The sequence below is a fragment of the Schistocerca cancellata genome, chromosome 8 (genome assembly GCF_023864275.1).
Source record: "Schistocerca cancellata isolate TAMUIC-IGC-003103 chromosome 8, iqSchCanc2.1, whole genome shotgun sequence".
In the NCBI taxonomy this organism is placed as follows: domain Eukaryota; kingdom Metazoa; phylum Arthropoda; class Insecta; order Orthoptera; family Acrididae; genus Schistocerca; species Schistocerca cancellata.
In genome coordinates this window covers 319,375,438-319,389,202 of record NC_064633.1, presented here as the reverse complement: position 1 = coordinate 319,389,202, position 13,765 = coordinate 319,375,438, and the positions used below count along the sequence as shown (strand labels likewise).

General features: G+C 42.4%; 1 protein-coding gene across 2 annotated transcripts in view; it reads left to right on the top strand.

Annotated features, from left to right (window-relative positions):
* Nucleotides 1–297: 297 nt before the first annotated feature.
* LOC126094637 (tyrosine-protein phosphatase non-receptor type 9) overlaps nt 298–13,765 on the top strand; it is a 797,956-nt gene continuing 784,488 nt past the window's right edge. Inside the window, exon 1 of one of the 2 annotated variants that reach the window (XM_049909127.1) lies at nt 298–353. In XM_049909127.1, coding sequence (XP_049765084.1) covers nt 321–353 — 33 coding nt within the window. In that variant the 5' untranslated portion in view covers nt 298–320. Of the gene's footprint in view, nt 354–586; nt 608–13,765 lie in introns of those variants that run through there. The other variant, XM_049909128.1, reaches the window with a different exon arrangement.

Below are 13,765 nucleotides of genomic sequence, written 5' to 3'. Positions count from 1 at the left end.
GATACAGGTACTGTTCATTTGGAGGCGTTGCAGCCGCATCATGAACTTCATTGAACAGTGTACAGAAGTGTACGATCCCTTAAAATGTTCGGACTACTGATGCTTGTGTGATTTAAAAACAAATTTATACAGCATATTATTTATCTTTCAGAAACATGTTTGCGTACGTCGATTAGGATTTACTAGCGGACCTTATTTAGTACTGACTATATCGTTACGCTGCCGTCTTGTCAAACGGGAAAAGGAGGGGGGGACGCATCCGATGCGTGACAACAGAAGATCGCGAAGCGTTTGGTGTGTAGTAGTTCAAGATAGCCAACATGGCTGCTGCTCTGACGGCGGAGCAAGAGCAGGTGAGCATTATATGGAAAATTACAGCAGTCCTAACTAAAAGAGATCTTTTAGTTTGTGTCAGGATGGTTTTTATGAAATTGTCGTGTGTGCAGTGTTAAATTTATTGAAGAAAATCAATTTTATTTGTGGGTGGTCGTGTAAACATGTGCGAACAGTTCTCGACTTCAGCAAATGACAAGTGTTGTGATTTAATCCAGTTCTTGTTTTATGCTATAATATGTAGTGTTGCATGAAGTAAGTGCTGCAGATGACGGTAAGTACCCATGATACGCTTTCCAAGTATAATTTAAGAAAATAAATCATTTGTTTACAGTCGTAAATTACGGGTGTGCGTCCATACCAAGGACACATGGGAGTGACAGACGCGCGCGTGGTGTTCTGTAGACCCCGGCACCTACGTAGTTCACTATATTGTACTTGAAAATTACTATTACTTGAGCAAGAAAAATGTCAGATCTCGACTATCCGATGCAGTGACCAAAACAAGTGGAATAGTACAGCTGTCAAAATATGTTTTGTATGTTGCAAGCGTTTTAATCCCCGATCAGTGATCTGATAGCCTGTCAAATGATTCACAGTACTAAGATTATCTCTTTCGACCAGCATTTAGCGTGTGTATTAGCAGGTACCTAAAAATACTTCTTTTCGCATTAACAGCAGTATAAATATCTTGCCACACTCACATCCGGAGTACTTGTGTGTACCGCAATTGTTTATGTAGGTTACAAAATGTATGGTAGAGACTGTGAAGGGTGTCAGTTATGATACCAACTACATTTTTAATTTTTATTCTTGTTATGGAACAGTTTTGCTTTCCTCTCTTAAAAAGAAAGAAATTCCGGTTCTGTTTACAGTGGCAAGGAAGCGGCATAATTTATATTGATAAATAGTGATACTTAAGTGAAATTAGTGATAATTAAGTGAAATTAGAAAGAACAGCACATATGAATTACGTATTAATAGACCTATCTGTCACGTTGAAAGCAATTTTATCATTACGAAATCCGTGTACCGAACACTGCATTGCACAGTCCAAAATATGTCCCACTCGAAAAGATAATACAAAAATAGCCAGAAATGGCGCAAATGTTTACAGAATTCTGCGGATGTCTGGAATCGTAAGAAACAAATATGTGCCACTGGGTCGTCGATTCGCGGTGACCTTGAGATTTGATATGAATACTATCCCCGCTTGCGTATAGGCTACTGGTGAACGTGGTACAACTGATGTATTAGATTTATTTGTTTTGGATTCCAAGCAGTTGAGAAGAAACAGAAAATGTGAATTCTTGTATGCAGAGGGGTATATTATGGGTGGGGCTACAGCTTGCTTTAAGCAAAATATAAACTGGTAATCAGTCCTTTGTATAGACAGATTTAAATCAACCACGGATAGAAACGATTATTGCTATATATATGAAATGATACAAATGCTTAGCTAACTTTGTCGTCAGCGTCTCATGGATATGCAGCTTCTCGGCCTGGCAAACTAAGTTTCATTTGTTAAGATAGTTTTTGTAGTTAAGAACTCCAGATCATGACAGAAAAGATGTTCGTCCAATGCTATTTTCGTCCTGAAACGTCCTTTGAAAAGAATGACACATTTGCGATGTTCTGTCTTAATGCCTATGATTTATTTGTTTATTTATCTACAGGGTATTTAGTATGACCTTCCATTACAGCTTCTACTGAATGGGCAATCAAATTAAAATTCTGAACAGCGTTGGTGGTAGTACAGCTAATTTGTTGTATTAACCGTCTGTTTGAAATGACACTGTTCAATCCGTAGAACGCCACGCCCCCTGTTGAATGCGTCACACACAGTTCCATCATTTGGGTTCCGATACAGGTCGATAAAAAACGAACAATATCAAATTAATCTCAAACAGTACCGCATTGAATCTGTCTTACGTACATTTCGTCCGTTTTGCCTGTCCTCTGAATCTTCAGAACTAAAAACAAAAACATACATTGCGTCTTTGTGATGCTGTATACTTCCATGCTTGATCGCGTTTTAAACTGAGACAGCACGGGAAAAGTTGATAGTTTATAAGGTATACGGCATCGTGTAATGTACGTACTTGCTCATCATTTTTGATACCGGTGTCGCTTCGTATTCGACAAGCGTCTTACGGCTAGTAATTGACAGTATGGACGTAAAAGTTGAGACAAGTTTCTCGAAACTTACATTCATAATATTCCTTTGTATTGTAATGATTGCTGGCGACCAATTCAAATGTCACGGAAGCAAAAACTGAACTTGCCTGCACAGTGGAATATTAGAATTTGGCGACGGAGCCTCACTAATCGTCAACTGCAGATTGCTTCAGCGTTGTGTTTGTGTCAGTAAGCAGTAAGGCGTCTGTGAAATTCATAAAAAGATCTCGTGCGGTAGCCATACCATATTAGTTATGATGGCCGAGTGAAGTACGCACACGTTGAAAACTACACGTTGTATGGTCTGTGTCGGACAATTAGAAAGTATAAAAGGCACTGGTGACTACAGAATACTCAACAGGTTTCTACACCCAGCGAAGTTGCGCGAAGAACTCGCTTTCAGGAAGACTAGAGTTAAACTAAAGTTCAAAATGGTTCAAATGGCTCTGAGCACTATGAGACTTAACATCTCAGGTCATCAGTCTCCTAGAACTTAGAACTACTTAAAGCTAACTAACCTAAGGACATCACACACATCCAAGCCTGAGGCAGGATTCGAACCTGCGACCGTAGCGGTCGCGCGGTTCCAGATTGAAGCGCCTAGAACCGCTCGCCCACTGAACTAAAGTCTTTCTGTGGTTTCTATAAATACTTCATGGTAAAAGTCAGGATGATTTCTTTGGAAAGTACGTGAAAGTTTTCGCTCCCCACCATCCCCATTTCGAACATGTGCCCTTCTCCCATAGTTCGCCCTCAGCGAGAGGTTATACCGAACTCGTCTTTTCCTCAGCTTGTTGCAAAGAGGAACTTCTTGAAATTTTGCGATAAACTCTGCTGCGAGGCGTAGAAAGTGGGAAGCTTGCCCTACGGATTAACAAGTGAGAAACTAGCGCAAAATGGGAGGGAGGAAGGCAGGCGTGGTCTAATACTGCGGTAGCCTGACGAGATAAGCAGAATTCGTGCAGAGATAACGAACAGATTGTGTCTAGATGGACGTAAAGGACAGGCACAACTGCGCGAGCTTTCAGCTTGTGTGAACCGTACAGTGTGAGTAGCAGACGTTAATGTCTGATCACAATAAGGTATCAAAATTGGAGATGGACACTTTTATAATTACAGAATAGTGATTCGTAGAGCTCAAGCAAAGAGGCGCAGATGTGACTAAAACTTCTGCATTCTTTAATAAATGGGATAAGTGGATCAGACAAATTTGCCAGCAATGTAGAGTATTCTGAAGTTCTGTAAAAATATAATTTAATCAACGAAGCTTCCATCTCATATTTCACTGCTCACACGGAGTCATATGTGTACTATATTCAGTACTTACAGGTTTTGACTACTCACTAGAGGTGCCATGCCGACCCGACATCACCGATTTCGTCCAGATTTAAGGTACGCGCAGGGCTTGGCCAGAAATGAAAGTGACAGAAGTGGAAACTCCAGATCGTCAAGCGTTTAGGAAAAACAGGCATTTTTAGCGCCGGATATCCCAATGTTAGCATAGTTCGCAGGCAATGGTTGGCGCAAAAGAAAGAGTACAGAATGGTAATCGGAGGGTGATGGGGTCGAGTCTCCATGCAGAAACTTGTTGTTATTTTAAATTTTTACGCTACTTGACATGAAAATAAACCGAATTATGCTACGTATATTGTATTTATTTTGTTTAAAGGCTTGAAAAGGCAAAGGAAAATTTGGAATTGAAAATAAATTTCCGTGAAAGGATTGTAAGGCGTACACGAAAATTTCAAATATAAAATTACATACTTTTATTATTTTACAGTTGATTTACACGCACTGGAGAAGCAATAATTATCTCGCCATTTTACATACGCCATGAATGCATTTTTACAATTTCGTAGTTGTTTTAAAGTTTCCACACAAAAATAAACTTGGGGTATTATTTCTTTTTCCCTCTCGATGAAACTAGAGCAGTTCTTAAACTTTTTTATCAAATTCTTTACATGAATATAGAAACAGACGTCGAAGGCTACACTATCGGAGTGCATTTGGAGAGGAATCATTTTAACGCTACATGATGGCAATCCTCGATCTTGAAACACGATAAAAGTGTCTTATTTTGTACACCCAGTTCTCGTGTGTGCCTTACGATCCCTTCTTCCTAGAGATTTACTTGCAATCCCAAACTTTCCTTTGCCTTTTCTTTTCACGCTTTTTATGATAATAAATACAATCTGTTGAGCGCCAAAACTATTATTTTCTGATCGCGTTTGGCCATCCGGAGCTACTACCACTACTGTCACTTTCATTCTTGGCCAAGCCCTGCACATACCCCCTTGTCAGTTTAGAACACTCCAATAAGAATATTTTTCATCATCATCATCACCTTCTTCTTCTATCGTAGCGCTTAAAACTTCATTATTTTATGTTTGCGCTATTTCTTGGTTCAATGAAGATTAGCTGTGATCCTCTCCTCGGATAACGGGAGTAGTGGTAAACCGACCAAGCAAACTGACGCGGAAGTTAATAGCACCTCGGATTCGGATGGAGCTGGGCTCAAGTCCTGAAGATAGTTCGGAATTAGGTTTCCCTCTACTTTCCTAAATTATTTCGGGCCAACACGAGGATAATTTCCAGAATGAATTTTCACTCTGGAGCGTAGTGTGCGGTGATTTGAAACTTTTGGGCAGATTAAAACTGTGGGACGGACCGGGACTAGAACGCGGAACCTTTATGCTACGCCGGTAAAGCTATCCAGACGCGACTAAGAGACCCACCTTTACATCTTTACTCCGGCCGTACGTCTTACTCCTATCTCACAAACTTCACAGGAATGCATAACATGCGGGACTAGCACTGCTGGAAGAATGGGGGGTAATGTGGAGAATGGCTTTGTCACGGGTATGGGATTGGATACTTCATTTTTTAACGAGGCCAATACCAATTTCCTCTCCCATCCTTAACCTGCTGAGCGTAGTACTCCGTCACGAATGATCACAATGAGGCAGGACGTCAAACATTATCCCTCCTTCCATTTTACATCTCAACAGGAGTCTGTTGAATTCCTCTCCGCGAGACGAAACGTACCATGGCGCTCTGGCGAGGCGCGCATGCGTCATCGTGTGCACTTTTGTGTAAATAAACATTCGCCTCCCGACCTTCACTTGTTATGCTTTGGCGGGACTTTTTGAGATGGAGTATAAACTTACTAGCGGTCTCGTGAATGCCACCTTCTGTATTGCATCATCGTGACAGAACTCTGAAGAATCTGCACGGTACTTTGTGCTTGCCTTTGTCGACTATGTCATTACATAGTTTACTAATAATTCTTCCCTTACCTCCCCTGATTTCAATCGAAGTGTACCAAACCCATACAAGTGAATACAATTGCCCACAATGTGTAGGAAAAATGCCAAAGGAGAGAGCTGTAAATGAAGTAGTCTAATAATTGCTGCATAGGGTCGCTGCTAATACAGGAATAGCTAACGTTTACTGGTTGTGATTATTAAAAATCAGCATACTGGGCATTAGTTGTTAAGTTATTTTGGTTCTAAAAGAGAACTGTCCTACAGCGTAGCCTGTAATTGTCAAAAGAAATTTTTTGAGGAAAAAAAGTTGACGTTATGGCAAATTTCCCACTTCAGTATTTACAGTGCATGATAAAAAAAATAAAAAAATTAAAAAAACTGCAGCATCAAGACGACATGGTCAGATGTCCATGTAACTTCGTACACTTACATACCATCGGCGGATATGTAAATGGTCGGAGTTGCAATTCTCTGTGACAGAACGGAGTGTTAGTGTTGTTTGTGCTTAGTATTGTCACCAGGCCTTGGCGTGAATAGCGTCAGATGTTGAGTGATCGCAGTGAAGGGCTTGGAGGTGCCGCATATTCGTGTTGGACAGCGTTATCAGCATTTGACCGAGCCTGAAAGGGACCTCATTGTCGGTTTCTGTTTCTCCGGCAGGTCGAATCGAGCAATTTCCAGATTTGTGAGGCATTCTGATGTGACAGTGGCCCGATGTTGGACATCATGGGAACGTGAGGGCTGGAATGTTCGCCGTTAAAGTTCTGGCGACCACATATGACCACCAAAAGGGATGGTAGTTATATTGTGCACCAAGCACATCGTAACCACTTCACGTCTGCGACTACCGTCCGAGAACAATAATGAACTCCCTGCTACATTCTCTGTCGTCCCACAAATGGTTCAAATGGCTCTGAGCACTATGGGACTTTACATCTGAGGTCACCAGTCCCCTAGAACTTAGAACTACTTAAACCTAACTAACCTAAGGACAGCACACACATCCATGCCCGAGGCAGGATTTGAACCTGCGACCGTAGCGGTCGCGCGGTTCCAGACTTAAGCGCCCAGAACCGCTCGGCCACAGCGGCTGGCTGTCGTCCCACACCATTGGTTGGAGACTAGCAGTAGCCGGAATAGGGAATTACTTTCCCATGTGAAGGTTACCTTTGACACCACATCACAGATGGCTGCGTTTGGAGTAGTGCCGTGACTAGAAGAATGGACTGCTGATGAAAGGCGTCGTATTCTGTTCAGCTATGAGTCATGGTTCTAAAATACCCCGAATGACCATCGTCGACGAAGACAGAGGTATCATTCTTAAAATATTTTGGACATACACAACAGTGTTACTCCTAGCGTTATGGTGTTGGGAGCCTACGGGTATGACTTCAGGCCACGGCTGCGGCTTATTGAAGGAACCCTGATGGCGCAACTGTACGCTACGGCCATCCTGCGTCCTGACGTGTTACCTCTCATGTGACAACACCGTGGTCACATTTTGCAACAGCACAATGCTCGTCCACACATGGCCCATGTTTATATGAACTGTCTGTGTGATAGCGACATACTCCCGTGGCCAGGAAGATACACCAGATCTGACCCTCGTAACATGTTTGGGATCAGTTCGGACGTCGACTCCGCCCCAGTGGCACATTGCAGTGTATCATCGACCAGTTACAACAGTTGTGAGCTTGCCTCAAAAGAAGGTTGGAACACCTCTATGGTACCCGTCCCAACCGAATCAGTGCTTGCATCCAGGCCAGAGGGAGTGCGACATCATACTGGTAAATGGATCCATACTGCCAAGATCTTTGTAAATTTGACGACTCGATTTTGTATTCACTGAAATAACATCACATACCCTCTCAGCGCGTGAAGTTTCGTTTCCGTTCCTCTTCCCGTGCTGGATGCTTTTCCTTTTCCCTGTCTTATACGTAGGAATGTTAAAGTACAAAAGTGAAACATATTGTGAGAACTGAGAACTGCAAAGTAGAATAGTGAAAATTACTGAAATTTGGGGTATGATAAGAGCTTACAAAGAGGAGCCGAAGAATGAAGGTACGTTAGGCAAAGAAGTGCGGAAGTTTTCATCGAAGTATAAGCATCGGATGGAGATGTCGGAGGAAAATCCGCAAAATGATTTTGAAAATAGGTATTATGAAGGAGGCATTACTCAGAAAATGCAGTTAATAGAAGGAGTTAAATTGTCTGAGAAATGTTGCAACGTTCGTAAGATTGACATTATACAAGTATCTTTTCAATTCGTGTCATGTATGGATGTTTCTCCTTTGCACTGGATGGTTTACTGCAAGATCCCCTCAGTTTATCTTTAACAATATTCATAGCAATTGTTCCGTCATAACAGAATGTCCAGCTTTTGTCTGGAAATTCCGTATTTGGAAGTCTGGAATATTAATCAAAGTTTTTAACTTCCTCGGCTTCCTTGAGTGTCATCTCAACACAGGATATTATCATTATCATCAATTTGAGATCCACTGCTGGATATAGACCTTCTGCAGATGTATCAAAGTATTCAGCTGTACGTGTCCTCGTGGTCTTGCATGTTTTTTCTCGTCATGTGTTCACCTTCATTTAGTAGGTTGCTTCGCTCTTCTCTTATCACTTGGAACCCAGCCTAAACTTTTCTTGTTCTGCCTACCACACATTCACTTTGCTATAATTTAGAGTCGTAATTACATCTTCCCCCTCCAGGGCTTTTTCAGTTGCTTGCACCACTTGTGTCAGCCGAGCGTGTGCGCCGTCTCTACTGACATCCTTGTCGACGGGAAGTTAAACTTAATCTTCCTTCCATCCACGTCAGTGAGATTCCTGGTACATCTTTTGTCTTCCTGTTTTTTTTGTTTTTTAATTTGCCTTTCACTGCAATCAGATTCCTGGTACTCCCCCCCCCCCCCCTCCCCCCTTCAAGTAGTTCCCAACGTGCATCTGTCCATTGCTCGCTTGACAAACTGTGAGGTACAAAGGTACTTCACTTTTACCCATTTTATGTCAATTTGTTGCACGGTGTAGCTACGCACAGGGTGTCCCAGAAATGTTAGAATAAACAGAGGGGTTGTAGTGGGTGTCTCGAGGACCAAATCGAGGATCAGGACCCGTGTCCGGAAACGTCATCCAACGATGCTGCGGAGCGTCGAACCTATAGGCGCCGGCGGTCGCCACATGGCCACCCCTTCGGCAACAATCATGACTTTGTGCGCTGACGGACCGTAAGCAGAACATCTCACAATGTTGTTTGTTATACAGTGATCGCCACGATCACCAGTAAAGAAGATGGAGCTAGCTGCTGCGTAGACAGCAGTGTCTGCTATGAATGCGAAGCTCTTTTGCCTAGGTGGACGACGGTTTCGGACACGAGTTTCCATCTGCAGTTTATTTTTGTTCTGTATACCAAAAAACGCTGGAAATTTTAGAGGGTTCCAGGAGAAAAATAAACTTCGGATTGAAATTTGTGTCCGAAACAATCATCCAGTTTATTAATGACTATGGTTCTTAGAGGAATTAATAACTGACGCGATGGATGTTTTATGGAATTGAGAAGGAACCATTAAAATATACATAACCTTTACGGTATTTGACGATTTCTGTGATAACCAGCGAAAGTCGCAGACGTTTCCTGAACTGCTAGAACAGGATCTAACCATCAATAAAAGCTTATGAGCTCACTCCCTGCTCAGCGCGAACGTTAGGAAGAGGATCAGAATATTATCCAACGAGAGGTTAGTTGGAGAGGTGCCTACAACTTCAATTGATAGGATTGTGTTGTGCCAGGTTCAGGAACGGTCTGTGAAGTTCGCGAGTGTATCGAAGACATCTACATCTACATCCATACTCCGCAAGCCACCTGACGGTGTGTGTGGCGGAGGGTACCTTGAGTACCTCTGTCGGTTCTCTCTTCTATTCCAGTCTCGAATTGTTCGTGGAAAGAAAGATTGTCGGTATGCCTCTGTGTGGGCTCTAATCTCTCTGATTTTATCCTCATGGTCTCTTCACGAGATATATGTAGGAGGGACCAATATACTGCTTGACTCCTCGGTGAAAGTATGTTTTCGAAACCCCAACAAAAGCCCATACCGAGCTACAGAGCGTTTCTCTTGCAGAGTTCAAATGGTTCAAATGGCTCTGAGCACTATGGGACTTAACTTCTGAGGTAATAAATCCCCTCTTTCAGAGTCTTCCATTGGAGTTTATCTATCATCTCCGTAACGCTTTCGCCTGTAACGAAGCGCGCTGCTCTCCATTCGATCTTCTCTCTCTCTTCTATGAACCCTATCTGGTACGGATCCCACACCTGTGAGCAGTATTCAAGCAGTGGGCGAACAAGTGTACTGTAACCTACTTCCTTTGTTTTCGGACTGCATTTCCTTAGGATTCTTCCAGTGAATCTCAGTCTGGCATCTGATTTACCGACGATTAATTTTATATCGTCATTCCATTTTAAATCACTCCTAATGCCTACTTCCAGATAATTTATGGAATTAACTGCTTCCAGTTGCTGACCTGCTATATTGTAGCTATGTATTCGAAGCAAATTACACTTGTCTACATTGAGATTCAATTGCCATTCCCTGCACCTTGCGTCAATTCGTTGCAGATCCTCCTGCATTTCAGTACAATTTTTTGTTGTTACACTCTCGATGTACTACAGCATCATCCTCAAAAGCCTCAGTGAACTTCCGATGTTATCCACAAGGTCATTTATATATATTGTGAATAGCAACGGTCCTACGACACTCCCCTGCGGCACACCTGAAATCACTCTTATTTCGGAAGATTTCTCTCCATTGAGAATGACATGCTGCGTTCTGTTATCTAGGAACTCTTCAATCCAATCACATAATTGGTCTGATAGTCCATATGCTCTTACGTTGTTCATTAAACGACTGTGGGGAACTGTATCGAACGCCTTGCGGAAGTCAAGAAACACGGCATCTACCTGTGAACCGGTGTCTATGGCCCTCTGAGTCTCGTGGACGAATAGCGCGAGCTGGGTTTCACACGACCGTCTTTTTCGAAACCCATGCTGATTCCTACAGAGTAAATCTCTAGTCTGCAGAAAAGTCATTATACTCGAACATAATACGTGTTCCAAAATTCTACAACTGATCGACGTTAGAGATATAGGTCTATAGTTCTGCACATCTGTTCGACGTCCCTTCTTGAAAACGGGGATGACCTGTGCCCTTTTCCAATCCTTTGTTACGCTACGCTCTTCTAGAGACCTATGGTACACCGCTGCAAGAAGGGGGGCAAGTTCCTTCGCGTACTCGGTGTAAAGTCGAACTGGTATCCCATCAGGTCCAGCGGCCTTTCCTCTTTTGATTAATACTTTAAAACGACCACGATTAAAACGATTCCATCTTTTGTCACAAAACATCCAATGTGACAGTTATTAATTTGTCTCAAGTCCATGTGCCACGAATATACTGGCACCCTCAGTTATTCACATGGTTTTTGCATGAAAGACCGTAAGTCAGAATTGATAATGCAGGCTGAATATACACTTTCGGCTTCCGACACATCGGAATTATTCTTTTTGGAAGCTATATTCAGTTTAACCAAAGCACTACAGAGAATTATATTTCGGTATCCTTCCAGTCGTTGTCTTCAACCTCGCTAGTCACAAAAACTCGTCTAGTGGTTGTAGTAATATATTGTCAGTGTGTGTAATGTTCTTTTCGCTGTTTTGGTTGTAAATTGGTTTGGCACCGAGGCTGATCGATCCGCGTAATTTTACTGACGGCAGCGTGGAAGAAGTAAAGAAAATGGTTCTGGAAAATTGCCGAATCACCATCTAAGAGGTTGCTGACGATGTCGATGTATCCTTACGTTCATGCTGAGCAATTATTTCGGATGTTTTGGACATGAAATCTGTAGCAGCAAAGTTTGTTCCGAAATTATTGAATTTCAACCAAGAACGATGTCGCGTAGAAGTTGCTCGGGGATTGGTTAATGAAGTCGTCAACGATCCGGAACTTGTAAAGAAGGTTATAATATGTGAAGAAACTTGGGTATAGGGGTACGACGTCAAAACCAAGGTCCAATCGTCCCAATGGAAACTGTCTGAAGAATCAAGATCGGAAAAAAAATCGACAGTTTCGTTCACGTGTGAAGGTCCTCTCAAAGTTTTCTTCGATTACAATGGGATAGTGCATAATGAGTTGCTGCCTTATGGTCTTACGGTGAAAAATAATTACTACATGGAATTTATTTTCGTTTGTGTGAAGCAATCCGAAAAAAAAAGACCAGAATTGTGGCAAAACCACAATTTGTCACGATAATGCTCCCGCTCACACCTTGACTTTTTGGTAAGAAACAAAACCGTTACGTTGTCTCAACCACTGTATGCGCCGACATGGCCCCCAGCAACTTCTTTCTATTCCTGAGGCTGAAGAGAACCATGAAAGGACGTTGTTTTGCCACCATTGATGAAAACAGGATTGCTGAAGGAGCTGAACACCGAACGAAAAGTGATTTCCAGCATTTTGGTGCAATTCAGTGTGGTCCCCCGTTTGTTGTTTGTTCATGAGATGATGAGGGTCACATCTTGGAGTGTGTGTCTGTCGCTTGCATATTTACCAAACGACATAAAATGTCGAATTTTTCGTTATAACGGTTTGTTTGTGTATACCTCTGGCGCAGATACCCCGTGTAAATGTGTCGAAGTATTTACTGACCCAAAGAAGTCATTTCATATAAGCAGCACACCCAACTGTTGCAGGAAAAAGAAGGGAACCAGCGGAAAACGCTCCTGTCCATGTTCCTCTTTAAAAGACTGACAGAAATGTGGGGTACCATTTTCCTCAGTTCTCAACCCGTATTATTCACCAAAAACTTTGGCATGCAAATTATTTGCGCATCTTTGTGCTGAAAGAGAGCTGCAGAGAGACAGTGATGGTGAAAGAAGAGAGGTGGTAGTGAAAGTGAGGGGGGGGGAGGAGAGAAAGAGAGAGAGAGGGGGGGGAAGTGTCAGCGAAAGAGAAAGATGGAATACGACAATAGTCCTGGGAGCCAAAGTAAGAGGAGGTACTGATAGATAGTGAGAGTCAATGGCAATGAAAGAGAAAGAGAGAAGGATGGCGATACAAGCAGTGGGACGAAAAGGGAGAAAAGACGGTATAAATGAGAATTACTGACGAGTCGGGACCATACAACAAAGGGGGGTTGGGGGGGCTTTATCCTCCCAGACCAGCGAAGTTTGACATGTAGTTAGTTATAGGGGAGTGCGCATTTTGGACCGAAATTTTAAAGGCGTGAGTATATGGAATAAGTTGACACCCCCCCCCCCCCCCCCTAAAATTTTTAAGCTGTCACGGTATGGTGGAGACAGAGGCAGAAGGAAAGAGGTGTGTAGAAGTAACATTTTGTGCAAGCTAACATATGAGTCGTTCCTTGCAAGATGCGTCGCCCTGTTTTTGAAACTAAGAAGTTGAAGGTCCATACTCAATGACCATATGCCTATAAGCGGAGAAATGCGCCTATTTACGGTAAAAAAAATTGTGAAGGAAGATCCACATCTGAGGCCTGATGGAACGAAGAGGTTATAGGCTCGCTTTGTTACCTGTCTGTCTCTCAGACTGTTAAGAAACCTTTTATTCTGAGGATCTGGTAGACGTATGAAGTTGAAATTTATGCGACGCACTGAGGTCTACTGTCCCTTGGCGGTGTAAAACATTTACACTTCTAAGTCGATGCAATCAAAAGATACGGCTATTTGTCACGTATTTTGGTACTTGATAACTCACTTATCAAATTCTTGAGGGTATTTTTGGTCCGTCGTTGCAACTACAACAATGCGTGTTTTTTTTGTTTTTTTTTTCACCAAACGCTTTCCGCTTTATTGAGGTAAAGCATCTTCAGTGGTCTGTAATTAAATTATTTGCATTCTGATTTGCTTTTAAATCGAAAAAGCAGCGATGTGCTAGCAAACGGCATTTCCCGATGTAAGCGAGAAATCAATCGAAAAT